At 45.5% G+C, this 21,303-nt stretch overlaps 2 protein-coding genes across 2 annotated transcripts; both read left to right on the plus strand.

Moving 5' to 3' along the window:
* Positions 1 to 888: 888 nt before the first annotated feature.
* Positions 889 to 6,426, plus strand: LOC308486009 (16 kDa beta-galactoside-binding lectin-like; the record flags this gene model as incomplete). Its single annotated transcript, XM_081022234.1, has 4 exons — positions 889 to 996; positions 2,477 to 2,556; positions 4,589 to 4,760; positions 6,262 to 6,426. The coding sequence occupies exons 1-4, from the start codon at positions 988 to 990 to the stop codon at positions 6,424 to 6,426; spliced, it is 426 nt and encodes a 141-aa protein (XP_080878360.1). The 5' UTR covers positions 889 to 987.
* A 4,864-nt stretch (positions 6,427 to 11,290) lies between these two features.
* On the plus strand, positions 11,291 to 21,079 carry LOC308485414 (16 kDa beta-galactoside-binding lectin-like). The gene is made up of 4 exons (XM_081021293.1): positions 11,291 to 11,427; positions 15,554 to 15,633; positions 19,506 to 19,677; positions 20,727 to 21,079. The coding sequence occupies exons 1-4, from the start codon at positions 11,419 to 11,421 to the stop codon at positions 20,871 to 20,873; spliced, it is 408 nt and encodes a 135-aa protein (XP_080877419.1). The 5' UTR covers positions 11,291 to 11,418; the 3' UTR covers positions 20,874 to 21,079.
* The last annotated feature ends 224 nt before the right edge of the window (positions 21,080 to 21,303 follow it).

The raw sequence follows: 21,303 nt of genomic DNA on the forward strand, positions 1-21,303 counted from the left end.
TTTCATTCCATTTATCTGCGGAAGCTGTTGTATACGATCCCTTCCCACATTTATTCCCTTCTTCACATTTATTCTTTACAACACTCCTGCTAGGTAGGTTACCTGGAGTGCTTGTAATTGGCTCAAGGTGATGTAGATGTGTGTATTCAATCTATGTGTTTGGCGAGATCAAATGCAGGAGTAATAATAATAATAAATATTTATACCCTGCCCATCTGGCTGGGTTTCCCGAGGGAGAAGAGGATGTCCACATTTTCATCAGAGAAATTAGCTAAGGCTGTGTTTAAAATAGTGCTTTTGCGGGCCCATAAAGTTTGTTGGAATAAGCAACAGACTGCAATGTCCACTGTGCTGAGAGAATATCAGCCACCAAATGGTTATTGAACCTAAGAACAGAAAGCCAAGTGGCCCTTCTACATTTTGTGCTTTGTTTTCTCTTTAAGCTTTCCTGCTTCTTTCTGCTGTATCCCAGAAATGCCTGCTGAAATTAAAAGTTTACAGCAGAGAACCAGCTTCCAGCACCACCAATCAGGAGCACTTTGCTGCTGCAGGCCCATAAAAGCCATTTACATCTAAATCTAATTTAATTGGCCGGCCGGCCTTTGCTGCTTGTGCTGCTTTCCAAAATCCAAATCAAATCAAAGAAGCAATGACCAAATATTTCAAGGAGCCCAAGCCAGGAGGCTGCTGAGATCAATTGCACATTAAGAAGTAGCATCAGCTGTTTGAGTTTACGATTAGTGTTTCTATTCATTTGAAAGCCGCTAGCTTCCCACCCCATTGACTGATTTTTCCTCCTTGCATTTCTGCCGGTCTTCACTCAGAGGATAACCTTTTTGTCATGTGATGCAATTTCCCCAGATATTTAAGGGCAGCTGGGGAGTCTTTGCTGAAACCTTTTAAAAAGCAGCTGGAAGTGGCTTGATTTATTGAATCTCAGAGAGAAGAAAGTATTGCTTACTTGCTGGACCCTAGCGAGATTGTATCATGGAGACGGTGAGTCCGGGGTTCTCTGTTGCTGCTGTAAGACTAGGAGACAGTTGATATTGAGGTGGTAATACAAGCAACAGGCACTGAACAGCGCTGGAAACTTATCAGCTTGGGAATGAGTTAACAGTTATCAGCTAGGAAACTATGTGTGGCACTTCTAGCCTTCCCTGTCTTGTTGCTTCTGGTTTCTTACTAAATTCTTTTTTTGTGTTTTGTCAGTGGGACTCTCCTCTGTTTTTGTTTGTTTGTTTTTTAAAAATTTATTTAATCGTTTTTTTGATGCAAACAACAACCACAAAAGACACTACAACAAAAGCCATAATAACAATAATAACACAATTTGACAGTTCAGATTTAAATACACCAATATACCTATGACTGCACCTCTTAAACAATATTTTCCCACCTCTCTCTCCTCCCCCCACTTCCCCCCACTATCCGCCTTATTGCTGAAATATTCATTCCAGATTTCTTCATATTTATCCATTCTTAATTTGCGTCGACATGCAATTCGTTCATATGTAGCTAATCTGTCCATATTCTCAAGCCAAGCCATGTGCTCAATGGAATCTTTTTCTCTCCTCTGTTAATGACGAGACCGTATTATCAAAATGCATGGTGATTTCCAGCATAAATGAAATGATGAGTCTCACTGAACTTACAAACAGTGGTTTACCTGTGGGAGAAGCAAGTATAATGTGATTTTAGGGGATGGTGGTGTGCAAATGTAGCTTTTCATGCTCAAACTGCCCAAGGCAGGTAATTCCCTGTGAGGGGGCCCAGACTCTGAGCTTCTATTTTAAAAATAGAAATCTCTAGCCCACTAGAAGGAAAGTTATAGAGCAAAAGGTGCAGGTACCCTTCTAAGCAATTTCTGCAAGGTAATGTTAGCCTGGCTCCTGCTGCCTTGCAGTGTTTTTAACCAGTGAGTGAAGTCATTTTTTTATTACTATGCCATAAAATTTATATACTGTTTGATTGTATGAAACTTTAGTGTAGTTTACCCTGCTCTGCCCCTCCTATGACAAATGAGATACAGTGGTACCTCTGGTTAAGTACTTAATTCATTCCAGAGGTCCGTACTTAACCTGAAACTGTTCTTAACCTGAAGCATCACTTTAGCTAATGGGGCCTCCTGCTGCTGCTGCTGCGCCGCTGGAGCCCGATTTCTGTTCTTATCCTGAAGCAAAGTTCTTAACCTGAAGCACTATTTCTGGGTTAGCAGAGTCTGCAACCTGAAGCGTATGTAACCTGAGGTACCACTGTATTACCTATGCTCTTGTCTTTTTGGTTTTTGCTGGCTGCATCCTTTGGTCCTGTCTTGTAGAAATTAGAAAGTCTTCTCCACCCATGACTCATGGGCTCAATTTGTTTCCTGGCCAAAGATTGTAACGGCACTAATTTCCCCTCTCCTTTCCTCTGTCTCTCCTAAATCTCACCATGCTATCGCTATGGTTGAAAACCTGTCTGGTTTCCCCTGCCGTAGAAGCTGATTGCTACCCACCTTCAACTTCTGCACGGAGACACGGTTCTAGTGAACGGGAGGTGCTGGGAAGATGCCAAAAGGTAAGCTGAAAAGGCGGGAAGAGTGTTCCCAGGACTGCAGTAGTGAGGAACCCCAGCCTTGGGGCAGGATGAGACCCTACATCTCTCTCTGTCTCTGGCCCGCAGACCTGTCTCGGACTGCATATTTCCCTGGCCCTGCTCCACACCCTTCCTAAGTATTTTGGCCTGGCTGGAATGTGTCCTTGAACTCCGATATGCCTCCTGCTTGGATGGAGAGAGGAGTGACAATGTGTATAGAAATTATCTCACTGTAAAAGGTAAAAATTGCAACCAACGTTTGCCTCTGGCATGTTGCGTTGACCTGGAAAAGGTTCATTCCCCTCCCTGCTGTTCTAGTGTGCACATGAAATCCTCCTCCTTGCAATCTGAACTCATTGGATTAATTCCCACCCTTTAGATCAGGCTTCCCCAACCTGGTGCCCTCCAGAACTGAAATTCCATCACTCCTGACTGCTGGGTGTGCTGGCTGGGGCTTGTCCCAAAGACCTGAAGGGCACCAGGTTGCGGAAGAGGCTCTTTAACCAACAAAATACAGTTGGGATGGCTGATCTGCCAATCCTTCAAAACATGTGCAGGTGGGGAACACATAGCCTCCTTGACCATTTTTTCTCTAGGCTCTGCTTACCCTGCTCGGTCCCTTTATTACAATAATAATTTATTATTTATACCCTGCCCATCTGGCTGGGCTTCCCCAGCCACTCTGGGCGGCTTCCAACAAAATATTAAAATACAGTAATGCATCAAACATTAAAAGCTTCCCTAAACAGGGCTGCCTTCAGATGTCTTCTAAAAGTCTGGTGGTAGTTGTTCTCTTTGACACCTGGTGGGAGGGTGTTCCACAGGGCAGGTGCCACCACCAAGAAGGCCCTCTGCCTGGTTCCCTGTAACTTGGCTTCTCGCAGCAAGGGAACCGCCAGAAGGCCCTCGGCACTGGACCTCAGTGTCCGTGTAGAACAAAGGGGGTGGAGACGCTCCTTCAGGTATACTGTACCGAGGCCGTTTAAGGCTTTAAAGGTCAGCACCAAAACTTTGAATTGTGCTCGGAAACGTACTGGCAGCCAGTGTAGGTCTTTCAAGACCGGTGTTATATGGTCTCGGTGGCCTCTCCCAGTCACCAGTCTGGCTGCCGCATTCTGGATTAGTTGTAGTTTCCGGGTCACCTTCAAAGGTAGCCCCACGTAGAGCGCATTGTGGTAGTCCAAGCGGGAGATAACCAGAGCATGCACTGCTCTGGCAAGACAGTCTGTGGGCAGGTAGGGTCTCAGCCTGCGTAGCAGATGGAGCTGGTAGACAGCCACCCTGGACACAACTTTCTGCAAGTTGCTAGCCCTCATCTGCGGTAGAGGGATAAGAATGCCAGCTTACATTGCAAGATTGTTGTAAGTCCTGCATTGCAGGGGGTTGGACTAGATGATCCTTTGGGTCCCAACTCTACAATTCTATAAGAAGCTATTTAAGGGTGAATGTGGGGTTGTGAGGTTGACATGAGTTAAGTAACTTAAAAGCTACGCAGAAGGAAGGCACAACAAGCAGGGAGTGGGCTCTATCTTGCCACCGCAGCCATATACATCAGGCGTCAGCAAACTTTTTCAGCAGTTCACTGTCCCTCAGACCTTGTGGGGGGCCGGACTATATTTTGAGGGGGGGGGGAATGAACGAATTCCTATGCCCCACAAATAACCCAGAGATGCATTTTAAATAAAAGGACACATTCTACTCATGTAAAAACACGCTGATTCCTGGACTGTCCACGGGCCGGATTTAGAAGGTGAGTGGGCTGGATCTGGCCCCCAGGCCTTAGTTTGCCTACCCAGGATATACATTCAGCTCCAGGCAGACAAAGACTTCATTATTCTCTGCAATCTAGAACCTTGCTTTATAGTTAAGAGTTCTCACGAAACCTAAATCTTTGGGCTGAAGACTTCCTAGCTGCATAGGCCATATATATCAATACCTGGTACTGGGGGCCTGTATTAGTTGGTCTGCTGGTTTCACTCTGCATCCTTGCTTCGTATCTGTTATCCTCGCCAAGCTTTGTTGTGAATCTGGGCCAAGACTGTGAAAACGTCGTCCTTCACTTCAACCCTCGCTTTAACTACCGGACCGATGTGAACGTCATTGTCTGCAATTTCAAGAAGCTGGGGAAGTGGGGAAAAGAGGAGAGACTAAACTTCTTCCCTTTTGAGCAAGGCGGCAAAGTTAAGGTGAGGACTTGGCAGAAGTGGGGTGGGTGGGTGGGTGGGTGGCTTCTCTGCAAGTCCTGGTTCCATTATGGTGGAGGTATGCTGGGGGGGGCGTTGAACCTGTGGTCCTCCAGGTGACATTGCGCTCCAAACTCCCATCAGCCCCAGCCAGCTTGCCCAGTGGTCAGGCACGATGGGGCCAGCAGTCCAACAGCACTTGGAGTGCCTAAGTACAGAACACCTGGAACCCCACTGTGTGTCGTCTTCTAATATTTCACCTTCCCAGCTGTTTTTTAGCCAAGCTGGTGCCTTCCAGGTATGTTGTCTCAGGCTGATGGGACTTGTCATCCAGAAGATGAGGTTGATGTAAGGGTAAAGGGACCCCTGTCCATTAGGTCCAGTCGTGGCTGACTCTGGGGTTGCTGGAAAAGCAAGAAACGGAGCAAAACTTAAACTGGCAATTCCGTAGACCAGGACCATCCAATGAATATAAGTTATAGAAGGATTAGGGTAGACAAAAGGAAGTATTCACACAACACATGGTTAAACTATGGCATTCTATACCACCACTTTAGTAAAGGGACCCCTGAACATTAGGTCCAGTCGTGGCCGACTCTGGGGTTGCGGCGCTTATCTCGCTTTATTGGCCGAGGGAGCCGGCGTACAGCTTCCGGGTCATGTGGCCAGCATGACTAAGCCGCTTCTGGCAAACCAGAGCAGCACATGGAAACACCGTTTACCTTGCCACCGGAGCGGTACCTATTTATCTGCTTGCCCTTTGACGTGCTTTCGAACTGCTAGGTTGGCAGGAGGAGGGACTGAGCAACGGGAGCTCACCCCATTGCGGGGATTCGAACTGCGGCCTTCTGATCGGCAAGTCCTAGACTCTGTGGTTTAACCCACAGCGCCACCCGCGTCCCTGAGGTTGGTGTAGACTCTGCTAAACTCACAAGTTCACACCAAGTCAACCAACCCTCCTAGGCCATCCTGCCAGCTGCCCTAACAATACTTTGGCTAGTATGGTCCCCTAATCTAGCTAGAGGGACGCAGGTGGCGCTGTGGTCTAAACCAGAACCATTCAAAAACCAAGATGCAGCTTCTGATTGGCTGCAGGGGCATCCTGCAGTCAATTGGAAACTGTGCCAGACGTTCGGCTTCCAAAAATTGTTCAGAAACCGGAACACTCACTCCCAGGTTTCGATCGTTTGGGAGCTGATTTGTTTGGGAGCCCAGGCGTTTCAGATCCAAGGTATGGCTGTACAGTCTTTTAATGTATTAACATGTAGAGTTAAGACAGGTCTGGCTCTTGGGCTTTGGAAGGGCACAAACTCGGCCACCATGAAGAGCCCTGGGGTCGAAGCAGCTCATGATGCTCTTGCACAAGACCTGGACACTGAATGGTCAAGTCGGAACGTCTCCAGAATGACTGCCATTCTGCCAGAAGTCTTCAAACACCATCGGGCTTTGTAAAAAGTGTTTCGTATCCAACGCCAATTGTGATTCCTCCTTCTGCTTCTTTCAGATCTCCTTCACCTTTCTTTCTTCAGAGATAAAAGTCTTGGCAGAGGGCCATGAATATACCTTCCCCAACCGTGTGGGCCTGGATGTCATCAGCTACATAGCAGTGCAAGGAGACATTAACCTCAGAGTCCTCAAACTTGTCCCCCCTCGTCCTGTGGATGAATAAATTCAATTGTGTTATTCAAAGAAAGGCCGCATCACATGTTTTGATTTTAGAACGGGTATGGTGAACCGTTTTTCAGCTTGAGGGCCTCATTCTGTCCTAGACAACCTCCAGAGGGCTGCCATGTGGGAACAGTTGATTGGGTCAGAGGCCCAACACATGGGAATTTCACCTTTCAGGTTCTCTGCACGCTCACCCCGCCTTTTCTGGTCCTCCATCCAGGCCACCAAGAGAAATGGTCAGATTTCAAGAACACATTGAAGGCAGGCAAAACTCATGGAATACAGAGTAATAATAAATTTTTTATTATTATTATTTACTCCCCGCCCATCTGGCTGGGTTTCCCCAGCCACTCTGGGCGGCTTCCAACCGAATATTAAAAACACAATACAGCATTAAACAATAAAAAATTCCCTAAACAGGGTTGCCTTCAGTTGTCTTTTAAAAGTAAGATAGTTGCTTATTTCCTTGACATCTAATGGGTTGGTGAGGGTTGTAGCCTGGGCATACTTCCAAGGGCCAGATAAGAAGGTCCTGGGGGCCACATTTGACTCCCTGTTCTGAGGGTCCCCACCTGTATTTTATAACATCTTTTGGATTATGCTCTTCTGCTTTTGGTTGACAGCAAAGAGGAAGCCATGATCCCCTCTGCCGGGGTTTCCTGAGTCATTGACCTCAAACATTTCTCTCTCTTGGCTTGGTATCTATTCTAAACAGCCGTCTTGATAGGGGGGTCCCCTCTGTTGAAGCAGCATCAAAGGTTGTCCTCATCTGAAGTGGGAGGGGTGGTGTGTTTACTGTGCAAAACTGCATCAAACATACGAAACGGGATTCAGCCTTAGTTTTTTGGGATTTTTTGTTGTCCTCTTCAGTTAGCTAAGGCTTGCATGTGATGGCACATGCAAACCTAGATGTTCTTCTGTGACTTTCTGCTTGAATTTTGGCAGTTCAGTATAAATGGGAGGGTATCTTAAATATAATTCAGTTTGGTTTTACAAATGCATTGCTATGTTTTTAAGAGAAGCGAGGCCAAGATGCTGCTGCTGCTTTCTCTTTTCTCTAGAGTCAAAGAAGCTTACTATTAGTTCCTTTTGCTGCCCTAAAATTGCAGTTTACAAGGTGTGTTCTTGTTTTCTGAAACATAACTGCTAATAACTAAAGCTGAGTGTGCCACCTATTGGCTGAAGCAAGTTGCAGGTCTTACTAAAGGACTTAAATATCAAGAACCTCAGATATGCAGATGACACAACCTTGATGGCAGAAAGTGAGGAGGAATTAAATAACCTTTTAATGAGGGTGAAAGAGGAGAGTGCAAAATATGTCCTGAAGCTCAACATAAAAAAAACTAAGATCATGGCCACTGGGCCCATCACCTCCTGGCAAATAGAAGGGAAAGAAATGGAGGCAGTGAGAGATTTTACTTTCTTGGGCTCCATGATCACTGCAGGTGGTGACAGCAGTCACAAAATTAAAAGACGCCTGCTTCTTGGGAGAAAAGCAATGACAAACCCAGACAGCATCTTAAAAAGCAGAGACATCACCTTGCCGACAAAGGCCCATATAGTTAAAGCTCTGGTTTTCCCAGTAGTGATGTATGGAAGTGAGAGCTGGACCATAAAGAAGGCTGATCGCCGAAGAATTGATGCTTTTGAATTATGGTGCTGGAGGAGACTCTTGAGAGTCAGGTGGACTGCAAGAAGATCAAACCTCTCCATTCTGAAGGAAATCAGCCCTGAGTGCTCACTGGAAGGACAGATCGTGAAGCGGAGGCTCCAATACTTTGGCCACCTCATGAGAAGAGAAGACTCCCTGGAAAAGACCCTGATGCTGGGAAAGATTGAGGGCACAAGCAGAAGGGGATGACAGAGGCCGAGATGGTTGGACGGTGTTCTCGAAGCTACCAGCATGAGTTTGACCAAATTGTGGGAGGCAGTGCCTGGCATGCTCTGGTCCATGGGGTCACGAAGAGTCGGACACGACTAAACAACAACAACAATAAAGTTTTTATATTTTTGCTTCAGGTCTACCTATGGCCTTTCCCCAGTGGCTTTGGAGATGGGGTGCTCTTTGGACCTGGAAAACAGTTGATGTGGGAGACCTAAACAACCCTCTCTTCCAGCACCACCTCCCTGGGGAGTTTTTAAGTAAAAATAAAGTAGTAGGGAGGAGTTCATCTGAAGGCTTACCAATAATAATATACCCCACCCATCTGACTGGGTTGCCCCAGCCACTCTGGGCAAATTCCAGCCCTCGTATCTATGGGACCGCCTCTCCTGGTATGCCCTGCAGAGGACCTTAAGGTCCACGAATAACCATAGTTTAGAGGTCCCGGACCCTAAGGAAGTCAGACTATCCTCCACCAGGGCCAGGGCCTTTTCAGTGATGGCTCCAACCTGGTGGAATGCTCTGTCCCATGAGACCAGGGCCCTGCAGGATTTAACCTCCTTCCGTTGGGCCTGTAAGACAGAGCTATTCCTGTAGAACGCCCTCCCACCAGAGAAAGAGAAAAATAGACATCTGAAGGCAGCCCTGTTTAGGGAAGCTTTTAATGTTTAATAGGCTATTGTATTTTAGTGTTTTGTTGTAAGCCGCCCAGAGTGGCTGGGGAAACCCTGCCCAATGGGCAGGGTATAAATAATAAATTATTATTATTATTATTATTATTATTATTATTATTGAGCGCTGCAAGACTGGCCCCAAGCAGAGCAGTTAAATAAAAGAAGAAGAAGAGAAAATGGACGTAAGCTTGCAGGTGCATTCCTCTTCCTGTGTGTTGAATTCCCAAGGGGGTGATAATGTTCCAAAGATTGCCAAAAGATTCCAGCAAAGGCGGGGCAGAACTCTTCCTGGGAAACAATCCGTTCCTTCTCTGAAGGTGCTTTGTTGCTGCAAGGTCTTTTATTCCACAAACAACTGCTTCTTTGACTCTGCCCAGATATGCTTGCTTTTCCTGGACCGCTAAAATATCACTTTGCCATTTTTGCCATTTTTTCAGAATCTCTGGAGGGATCATTAAAGGGATGTTTATTAATTCAATTATCGAAAAGCCTGCCGGTTTAAGATAAGAAGGCAACAGCATGTTGGCTCAAATTCCACGAAGATGGAAATCTGGAAGCTCAGACCTGTGCTTTAGCAGATGTGTCTTGTGATCAGCAATGATGTTGTGCAATGTAATGAATTGTGCTTGCTTACAATTTGCCCTCATTTGGGGCAAATTTGGGCTTAGGCACCCCCAGTTATTATTTTAAAACTTATTTTAGATATTGGGGATGTACTTACATGCCTTTTTCAGTGCCTTGCAGATAGAGTTGAGCTGTGGGCTGGACAGGAATCAACCCAGTCCTTCAGACAATACTCTCTTAGATGCAATGGGTGTATGATTTATGGTGTCCCAGAGCTAATTTTGGGGGTTACATCCTGATTTTCTTACTTGTTATTCTCATTTGAGGTTCTTCACTAGTGTTGCACAAGCACAACAACCTTGATCAGAGAACGTTGGTCCAGTAGGGGTGGGCGAGTCTGTCCAATTTGGTTTCTCTCATTTTTACAGTGTCCAGTTCACCAGATTTCCACAGCAAACTACACTGAAAAAATATCCCCATGAAAATTCAACAGTATATTTGTGTGAATTTCTCACAATACGCACACTTTTGTATGCAGATTTTTAACATACAGATTTTTGCATGAAGCTTTCCCTCATATCATGCATTTTTATGTTACGGTCACAATATATGCATTTCTGTACCACGTTGGCTGGAGAACTAGATCACAAAATTTGGAGAAATGCAAAGCTTGAAGGATTCTTGTGTTTCAGTTTATGTATTAGTTTGAGAAGTGAGAATTAGGTAGTTTCTGTCTTAAATGCAAACAGAATCTAATTTACCACCCAGAGTGGCTTGGGGCAACCCAATCAGATGAGTCGGGTACAAATAAAACAACAAATCCTTTTGCTTGTCTCCAAAGGGACAGAGACTTCCAACCACAGAGACATACAATATGGGGTATACCAAAGCATTCCTGAACTTTGGAGTTCAGGAACATATAGAATTTTTAAAGATTTCTGGTTAAGCTGTGCTTCCAACTTTTGCACAAATCTTTGTGAACCAGGAGCGTTGACCACACAAGGCTACTTTTGGGTCCTGCCCTACCTCACTGAAGGGACGCGGGTGGCGCTGTGGGCTAAACCACAGAGCCTAGGACTTGCCTATCAGAAGGTTGGCGGTTTGAATCCCAGTGACGGGGTGAGCTCCCATTGCTCGGTCCCAGCTCCTGCCAACCTAGCAGTTCGAAAGCACGTCAAAGTGCAAGTAGATAAATAGGTACCGCTCTGGCGGGAAGCTAAACGGCGTTTCCATGCACGGCTCTGGTTCGCCAGAAGCGGCTTAGTCATGCTGGCCACATGACCCGGAAGCTGTATGCCGGCTCCCTTGGCCAGTAAAGCGAGATGAGCGCCGCAACCCCAGAGTCGGCCACGACTGGACCTAATGGTCGGGGGTCCCTTTACCTTTACCTACCTCACCGAAAGCCAATAAAAGTGATTTACATCTCAGTCTTTCCAGTGTCTTATGCTGCCTGCTTTTCTGCTGGCATCCAAAACCCAGATCAAACAATGAACAAATGTTTCAGCGAATGCCAGCCAGGAGGTTGCTGGCATTGATTGCCTGCAGAAATAGTGTCAGCCGCTTGTGTTTGTTATCAATGTTCCCATTCATCTGAAGCAGGTTAGGGGTTTGGGTTTTTTTGCCCATTGACTCTGATTTCCCCCAGCTTGAATTTCTGGATATCTGAGCAGACCCTCCACTCACAACACACACTTTCAGTCACGTGATGCAGTTTGCCCAGCTATTTAAAAACAGCTGGGGGGGGGGTCTTCCTGGCTGAGTCCTTTAAAAAGGCAGCTGCCTTGACTTCTTTCGCTGAGTCACAGAGCTGAGAATAGAGGGAAGAGAGCCTTGCTGCCTTTATCCACTGGCTGGACACTAGCAAGACGGCATCATGGAGTGTGTGAGTCCTGGATTGTTGCTGTTAGGACAGCAGGCTGTTGCTGCTGAGGTTGCAAGACATGGTACTGTAACTGAGCAGGGCTGGAGAACTAAGGGGGATTAATAAGTAGCTGGTCAGAGGCAGTAATGGTTCTGAATACCAGTTATTGGAAACTGTAGGAAGGGAGAGGGCTCTTGCGCCCAGGTCCTGCTTGCAGATTTCCACGGGCATTTGGTTGGCCACTGTAAGAATAGGATGGTAGATAGATTAAATGGGTCATTGGCCTCATCTAACTGGTTCTCCTGATGTTCTCGGGTTGTTCTCTTTGGAGAAAAGTTAGTCTGTTTCCTGATAACTGTTGTGCGCAACTTGCATTTCTTCTTGTTTCTGGTTTCTTAAGTGAACGTTCTTGGTGCTTTGTCAGCAGGACTGATCTCTGTTGATGATGCTGTGCCATCACACACACACACACACACACACACACACACACACACACTGCTTTCTAAAAAAGAATGGTGTCTTGTCCTAAAGAGCTTATTATTGCAGGAGAGAGAAAGGTAACTGAAGAGATGAATGCATGCAACAACAACAACAAAAAAGACTTTTTGCATGCTCAAAAGGAATGTGAGCCAAAGTTTTAAGTAAGGACCTCACAGAATAGATTGGGATTTCTAAAGCCCGGTGTGTAAACTCACCGTACTGAACAATGCTCCTTAGCATTAAAATTTCACAGTGAATCTGGTGGCTTCCTTCTCACAGGATAAAAGGTAAAGGGACCCCTGACCATCAGGTCCGGTCGCAGACGACTCTGGGGTTGCGGCGCTCATCTGGCTTTATTGGCCGAGGGAGCCGGCGTACAGCTTCTGGGTCATGTGGCCAGCATGACTCTGGTGAACCAGAGCAGCGCAGGGAAATGCAGTTTACCTTCCCGCCAGAGTGGTACCTACTTACCTACTTGCACTTTTGACGTGCTTTCAAACTGCTAAGTTGGCAGGAGCAGGGACTGAACAATGGGAGCTCACCCCATCGTGGGGATTTGAACCGCCAACCTTCTGATCGGCAAACCCTAGGCTCTGTGGTTTAACCCACAGATCTAACTCTAAACACATTTAGGGTTCTGATTTGGACTGAAGGAGTGGTGCTGGGGAAACTAGCAACTTAGTGCTGAATTGGAACAAATGCTGGATAGCTCCATCGGTTAGAGCATAGTGCTGATCATGCCAAGGTCTCAGGTTTGATCCCCATTCGGGACAGGTGCGTGTTCCTGCATTGCAGGGGGATGAACAAGATGACGCCCAGGGTCCCTTCCAACTCTGATTCTATGATTCCTATGAAATGGCAGCCATGCTTTCTGCAGATTGCCGTTTGTTCCAATTTATCACTAAAGAGCGGGTTTTGTAGGGGGTAATGGCGGAGCAAAGGCAAAACCGCTTGGATCTGTGCTTGCTAGGCATGGGGCAAGCCAAAGTGTGGACAAGCCCTGTCTGTTCCTACCTGGCTTAGCTGTTGCTGCTTCCTTGGTCCTGTATTCTCATTTCCATTTTCCCAGGGACTGCATGCATCGGGGGTTCATTCAAGAGGGGCTAGCTGTGGAATCTGAAGACAAATTTTAACTGCTATGGCCATCACTTGTTTTTAGCTGGACAAAGAGGATTGATCCAGTTGCAGGTAGCCAAGGCCATCTTGGTTTGGAGAGACCCGTTACACAAAAATCCCTGGAAGTCTTTGCCCACCTGGTCTGGGACGCCTCGGACTGACTCCAGCTGCAAAATCTGAGGCTGCTGAACTGACTAGGGTGTTGGGGTATTGCTTAGTGGGTTTTTTTGGGGGGGGTGAGGTTCTTGCTGGTTTTTAATACTAATTTTTTGTATCTTAACTTTAGATCTTATGTTGGTAGTTCAAGCCCACCCAGCTGTGGGAGAGATTCCTGCGCTGCGGAGGATTGGAACAGAAGGGTTGCCATATGTCTGGAATTTCCAGGACATAGCCGGGATTCGGTAGTCAGAAACAGTGTCAGGGCAGAAATAGCTGAAATGTCCGGGGAAATCTTGACATTTGGCAACCCAGGTTGGAAGTGTAGATTTTGGTGAATTTCATTAAAAACAGCTCAAAAACAACTACTTCTTTTGAGATAAAACTCAACAACTTTGTGTCCGAATTTTCACTTTTTTAAATATGGCAACCCAATAATAGAGGAACCTGGGGGTCTCTTACAACTCAACATTTCTATGATTCTATGGTTCTATGTGGAAAGTGTTTAATTTTGTTGTGTATTTTGAAGTTTTATTTATTGTTTATGACTACTTTAATTATAGGGACGCGGGTGGCGCTGTGGGTTAAACCACAGAGCCTAGGACTTGCCGATCGGAAGGTCGGTGGTTCGAATCCCAGTGATGGGGTGAGCTCCCGTTGCTCGGTCCCTGCTCCTGCCAACCTAGCAGTTCGAAAGCACGTCAAAGTGCAAGTAGATAAATAGGTACCGCTCCGGCGGGAAGGTAAATGGCGTTTCCGTGTGCTGCTCTGGTTCGCCAGAAGCGGCTTAGTCATGCTGGCCACATGACCTGGAAGCTGTATGCCGGCTCCCTCGGCCAATAAAGTGAGATGAGCGCCGCAACCCCAGAGTCGATCACGACTGGACCTAATGGTCAGGGTCCCTTTACCTTTACCTTACTTATTCTTACAGAAACTGCTCTGTCGTCATTTGGTAGTATGTGCTACACACACACCTTTACTGTAATTATGCTTTCCCCCCCCCCCCAAGGTTGTAAGCCGCCTTGCTCATGGCTTTAACTATGGAAAGGTGGCATACAAATAAAATTATGCATTTAAGGGGTGTGTCCTTAAGTTCTGACAGTGGCTGGTTGGCTGGAGGACAGAGAAGGGTGTGTACCCCATTATGGCACTTTTGAAATTATGATGGTAGCTCCACCCACATAGGCCTCTGCCCCCACCCACAACTTGCATGTGGTCCCGGGAAAGTAACCACAAAGTAAATATGGCCCTCAAGCTTAAAGAGCTTCCTATTTATTGTCTATTTATTTATTGCTGGTTTGCTTCCTTTTGTCCTGTCTTGTAGCGACTGGGAAGTCTGCTCCTCCATGATCCATACTTTCTTTTCTTTTTTTTAAATTTTCAAAGATCTTTATTGAAACGTAACATATATACATAATAACCAAAATTCCCAATGATTCCCTCATAAAATATCTAAATTACAACAGCGGCATAATTATACACTTAATTATAACCCCCCCTCTACTTCCCTCCACAGGAATTCGACTTCTTTATATTTCTTTCTACCTTTCCCCCCTTGCATTCTATAATAAATTAGTTTTGTTAAATTCTAATTTTTCCTTCTTTATTGGTTTTGTTATTGCTTACATTTTTTATTCTAAGCCAATTAACGTGTCATTTTTAGAACAATATTTTGACATATCATCTTCGAAATACTTCCACTCCATTCTTAACTTTTAATTTGATTGATATCTTATCATTGAAGTTAATTTTGCCAGTTCTATACACTCACTTAATTTACAAATCCTTTGTTGGTGTATCCTGAGATTTCCATTTAGTAGCAATCACTACCCTGGCAGCTGTTGTTGCATATAAAAAGATTGTTTTTTTCATATGTGGTATGTCTTTAATAATACATGAGGAACTTAAGAAAATGCTTTAAAAAAAAAAACCTTGATAAAAAAACCCTGAAGCTTATCTGTTAGGGTTTCTGGGCAAAGACATGATCCATACTTTCAATTTGGTTTTCTTGGTTTAATTTCCACTCCTCTTTCTCCAGGGCCGTCTTACCCATAGGCGATAGGGGTGCAGGGCACCCGGGCGCTGGGCTCTCAGGGGTGCCAGGCCGGGAGTCCGAGGCCCGAGAGTTGAGTCTGGGGAAGAGCCCACCCATTGGTCGGAGCGTCGCGGTGGGCTCTTCTGCTGCGGGCGGCTCTGCGCCGCGAGTTTGGGGGCAACCGAGCCAGTGAGATGCTGAGGCAGCCAGCTGGCTCTGCTCTCCTGTGCACCTGGGACTGGGCAACCTGGGGCTGGTGGTGTCGCCGGGCAGATCTTTTCACCCCGGTGCCACATATGCTTAAGACAGCCCTGCCTTTCTCTCCTGAATCTCAAATAAGTCTTTCCTCTCCCACTGCAGGGACTAGTTGCTACTCATCTGAAACTTCAGCATGGAGAGACGGTTGAGGTGAAGGGGAAGATCTTGCCCGATTGCAAAGAGTAAGTTGAGAATGAGCGGAAAGTGTCTCCAAGTAATAGTGGGACTTGTGGTGCTTTTGCTCCTGCTTGTGGTGGGCTGAGGAACCTTAGGTTACAGGAGCCAAGTGGGGTCCTCCACACCTCTGACATATGGCCCTCGGAAGCCTGCCCAGAAGAGAATGCAGCCCTACCTTACAAGGTTGTTTTGAATTTATAAAATTTTTATTAGTTTTTTTAACATATGATTTCCAACAATCATATAACATAACTTCTTATCTTATACAATGTTTTAGACTTCCATCAACACCTCTGATGATTTTCCGTTCTTTATCACTTATTCTGCATTTCTTAATTTATCTATTACTCTTAATTATCATCAACTAATAATTCTCCTCATAGTCTTTCTTGCAATATTTCATACAGTCCTCCTTACAAAACTTATTGCAGTCCTACTAGCGTAATCTGTTCATTACTATTACTTTTCAAATAGTTCGTATATTTACTCCAGTCTTCTAAGAATCTCTGGTCCTGCAGGTTTTGAATCCTTCCTGTTAATTTATCCAGTTCTGCATAGTCCATCAATTTCATCTGCCATTCTTCTTTTGTCGGTAATTCTTCTTGCTTCCATTTTTGTGCCAAAAGGTTGTTGTGACTTATTGAAGGGGGAATGTGGGGCTCGGGCATTGGCATGAGTTATGTATCATAAGTGTCATGGGGAAGCATGGTTTAGGCTCCATCATTTCACCTCATCTCTCAGGCTTCAGGGAATCCGATCCTGCACCCAGTGGCAGCCAGTAAGCAGACAAACAAGAGGAAATCTTACCAAGTACCGTATTTTCTGGCATATAAGACAACTGGGCGTATTAGAAGACCCCCAACTTTTCCAGTTAAAATATAGAGTTTGGGATATACTCGCCATATAAGACTACCCCTCTTCCAACGCACACCAAATAAATTTTTTAAAAACCAGTCTCCAGTCCGGCTCAGAAATCCACTCCACTTCCCAGTGGCTGGGGGGGGGGGGCATGGCCGGGTCTGTTTAAACAGAGGAGCAAGCCGGAGGGCTTCTTCTTTGGCTCGCTTCCTCAATTGCTAGGATGTCACTGAACTTCGCTCGGTTATTGCTTTTGTTGGACCTGCTGAAGCATTTTGGGGGGATTTTTTACTGCTTTTGTTAAGCCGCTCTCGTGGAATTTGCTTGGGACGTGGAACAGCTGACAGGCACAGTTTCAACCCAGGGTGGTTGGAAAAAAGCTTTTATTGGATGCCCTGATCAATTGGCAGTGGGTGAGTCCATCGCTGTGCGTGGGGAGCAGGGCATTTAAGGGTAGTGCTGCCTCAATTGCCGCTCTCGCTTTACAACTTTGCCGCCCTCATGGTGAAAAAGCTTCCGGGTTCTGGGGCCAATTTTAAAGCGTATTTCTGCTTCCTCTAGAGAGCTTGGTGTCCTCTGATTTAATTTGCTGTCGTTTTGTCCTTTGGTGGGGAGTTGCTGCAGGAGCTGCTGCTGTAGCCAGCGTATAAGACGACCCCCGACTTTTGAGAAGATTTTCCTGGGTTAAAAAGTAGTCTTATACGCCAGAAAATACAGTAATTTATTCCATAGTTCACAGAGACAAAGGAATGCAGCCTCCCTAAAATAATGGCATTGCTCCAAATAAAGTCCAACCCCCTCCATCCCTCCTATTCTACGTCACCCTTATAATGGCTAATCTGAGCTTTCTGCTTATGAACCTTCTGTTCTACAACCCTTAATGCTCGCCTGGTCCTGGGAGCGGGGTGGAATCAGGAATGCTCTCCAAAGACACTGAGTCTGTTAGTTATCTCTCCCCCAGTGTTTTTTCTTCCTGCTGTCCCTCTCCCAATATTTCCCATCTCCACTGCAGCCTCTGAACTATGGCCTTCTGCAAACCACTGTTCCAGATCTATACTGTCCTCTTGTTCTTGGGAAGGTTCAGGAGAAGGTCCCCCACCATTCCTCCTCAGTCCACCCCCTGACATCATCAGTCTACCTGCAGCTTGAGACATATAATTGCTGCAGAATACTCTGCAACAATGAGTGGTGTAACCTGGTTTTTTATTTTTATTTTAAAATCGAAGTGTTTTCAAATCACACAGAAGATATTCCAGCTAGCAGGTGTCTATGCCTAGTATAGGGAGCTGCATAGCAGTTGCTGCTTCTATGAAAATCCAATAAGCTACTCACGCATGTGTTTCTTCTGAACATAGGTGTGTCAGTTGGAACTTATAATATGGTTTAGCTCTGTAGATTGCATAGTATAAGTATAAAGGTTGCCATAACTTAAATATGACATGAGACTCTCTCTCTCTCTCTCTCTCTCTCTCTCATTTTTATTAAATTTTCTTTTTTGCAATTTAAAATACTCATTTTAACATCCTTAAAATATCAATGACTTCCCTTCTTCTTTTTCCATGGTTTATTTTGCATATCATAAATCCCTGCATATTTTACAAAAACTAAACCATTCAGTATTCCATCATTTCATCCATCAAAACTTATTTACACTGTTTAATTTATCTTAATGCTGCCAACGTTTTCAGGGGTACACATCCCCCCATATATTAAATAACCTTTTTCCAGGCTTTTCTAGACGTATATTCTTCTTGTTCTCTTATTCTATATATTAAATCTGTGAGCTGCACATACTCTGTCAGCTTAAGTTGCCATTCTTCTTTAGTTGGGACCTCGCTCGTTTTCCATTTTTAAATATGACATGATATTCTCCATCACAAACATGACTTGACGTTGGTACAAGCCTCAATCCAGCCTCATCTCAAAACGTGCCCTGAAGGGGAGCATCGTGAGTTCCTCACGCCTTGTATAAAGGTCAATGCATGTACATCAAGTTGCCAAGTAGAATTTATTCCAGGCATAGACAAACTCAGCCCTCCAGATGTTTTGGGACTACAACTCCCATCATCCCTAGCTAACAGGACCAGTGGTCAGGTATGATGGGAATTGTAGTCCCAAAACATCTGGAGGGCTGAGTTTGCCTATGCCTGGTCTATCCCAATTCTTGGATGGGGGCCATCAGTAGACCAGGCATAGGCAAACTCAGCCCTCCCGATGTTTTGGGACTACAATTCCCATCACCCAGTGCAGTCAAAGCTCACAAACTAATTTGCAAAATGGTTGAGCTGGGCGGAAACTCTGGGGGAAAGACAACAAGAGCTACTAGAATTGCTCGCCTCAAGCACCCCTCCATTCCCCACTAAGATGTATTAGCAAGAAATATTATGAATACACCCAGTTCAGAACAGCTGGTGGGCTCTCCTATGTCCCAAGGAATCAGCAAACACCTTAAGGACAGATCTATTCTGTCTCCCACCCCCACCTCAATTTCTTAACTTGCTATTAGTGTGGGTTCTCTGGCAAAATTGTCAGGCCCGTGCCAGGCTTTGAAAATAAGTTAAGGGTTCTGTCCCTCTCCAGATCAAGGTGTGTACGTATGGTAGGATTTGCTGCCTGCTAAAATTGTAATTTTACCGTCTGAAACGGCATGCATGGATTCTGCAATTTTCACTTTGTGTAATAAACTGAGCTTTCTTTTTTGATTTCCCTCTCAACCATCTTAAGGGTAAAGCTATTGGATTTTCTCTATAAAAATTATTGGGTGACCTGTCTGGCATTTCGGGTGTCTTTAGGATTGCCAGCCCAGAATAAAACGACGTTATTGGATGCCAGGGGTTTTACTTAGGCAGGAATAGAGGCAAACACATATTTGTAAACGGACATGTGTTATAGCGCTAGCAAAAGATCCCGAAGCTCTTGTTGTGGTGGGGTGTGCGTGTGTGTGGACACATGTGAGTGCTTGTCACGCATGTGAATTCTGACACATACAGCAACAGTTCTGTCTGCCATTCTTTCCAAGATTTGTTGTGAATCTGGGCCAAGACTGCGACAACATCGCCCTTCACTTCAACCCGCGTTTTGACTGCAAGGGGGATGTGAACACCATCGTGTGCAACTCTAAGGAGAATGGGGAATGGGGAGAAGAGCAGAGAGAAACCGACTTCCCTTTTGAGCAGGACGGCAAAGTTCAGGTGAGGGCTTAGCAGTGTATAAAGGTAAAGGTACCCCTGCCCGTACGGGCCAGTCGTGTCCAACTCTAGGGTTGTGCTCCCATCTCACTTAAGAGGCCGGGGGCCAGCGCTGTCCGAAGACACTTCCGGGTCACGTGGCCAGCGTGACGAAGCTGCTCTGGCAAGCCAGCACCAGCACAGCACACGGAAACGCCGTTTACCTTCCCGCTATAAAGTGGTACCTATTTATCTACTTGCACTTAGGGGTGCTTTCAAACTGCTAGGTGGGCAGGAGCTGGGACCGAAAGACGGGAGCTCATCCCACCGTGGGGATTCGAACTGCCGACCATGCGATCAGCAAGTCCTAGGCACTGAGGTTTTACCCACAGCGCCACCCGCGTCCCGGTATACCAAATGCATTTAGCAGTGTATACCAAATGCATTTACTGAAGATGTGCAGAAAAATGCATATATTGGGGATGTTCAGCTTATTTTTTTAGTTGCTGTTTTGTTGTTAGTGTTTTATAGACTGTGATTGTTTTATTGATGATTATTTGACTGATGATTTGTTAATTATTTTATATGATCAATGCTGTGTTTATGATGCTCTGTTATATTTTATTATGTCATTGCTATTTATAGTTTGTGAGCCGCTTTGAGATTCATTTGATTCATTCATAGAAATAAAATCTGCTCATCCACTCCAATGGAGGCGAGTGGAACAGGCAGGGAGGTGGCTTTCCTGGGATTCCTGGCTTAATAATAATAATAATAATAATAATAATTACTTTATTTATTATTTATACCCCGCCCGTCTGGCTGGGTTTCCTCAGCCACTCTGGGCTGCTCTCAACAGAATATTAAAAACACAATAAAACACCCAACATTGAAAACTTCCCTAATCATGCATGGAGGCAGTATGTTGAGGTGATGAAGATGCGAATCGACACTCTCTGGACAGCCACTCGTACTGTCTACAAAATGGCTGCCATTCCCCTTTGGGGCATGTTAAAAAAAAAGAAAAAGGCGTCTCCCACACTCGCCATGATTCTTTCTTTTGCTTCTTGCAGCTTTCCTTCACCTTTCTTCCAGGTGAGATCAAGGTGCTTCTGGCAGAGGGCCACGAAATCTCCTTTCTCAACCGTCTGGGCCTGAAGACCATTGAGTACATTGCGGTGGAAGGAGACTTCAAGATCCGAGTCCTCAAATTTCCCTAATCTAGTCCTCCGTCGCCTTGTTACATGGTTGAACAAAACTCAGTTGTGTTCTTCCAAAAAAAGTAGGCCGCTTAACATGGTTCTGTTTTATAACTTGGATGGGGAAACCTTTCTCACCCAAAGAGTTGCATTCCCTCCTGGGGGACCTCCCAGTGCATCGAAAAACATCTCCGTGGTAAAAGATGAATAAATTTTGGGACAGTCAACTGTGTAAGAGTTCTTCCACTCGCAGATGGTTGGAGTGTTGTAAGGTAGTAAAATCCTGGCTGGGGCTGAAGGGAGTTGCAGACCAAAATATTTGGAGAACACCACTTTGGTATCAGCTGGTGTAGGGTGGACTTCAGGACAGAGCAGAGTTTGCTCTGAATCACCTTAAGGTGCTGACTCTAGGTGGGGCTGGGAAGTGAGAGGCACAAAACCTTAGAGAGCA

Source organism: Podarcis pityusensis (assembly GCF_964106645.2).
Source record: "Podarcis pityusensis genome assembly, chromosome: 9".
NCBI lineage: Eukaryota > Metazoa > Chordata > Lepidosauria > Squamata > Lacertidae > Podarcis > Podarcis pityusensis.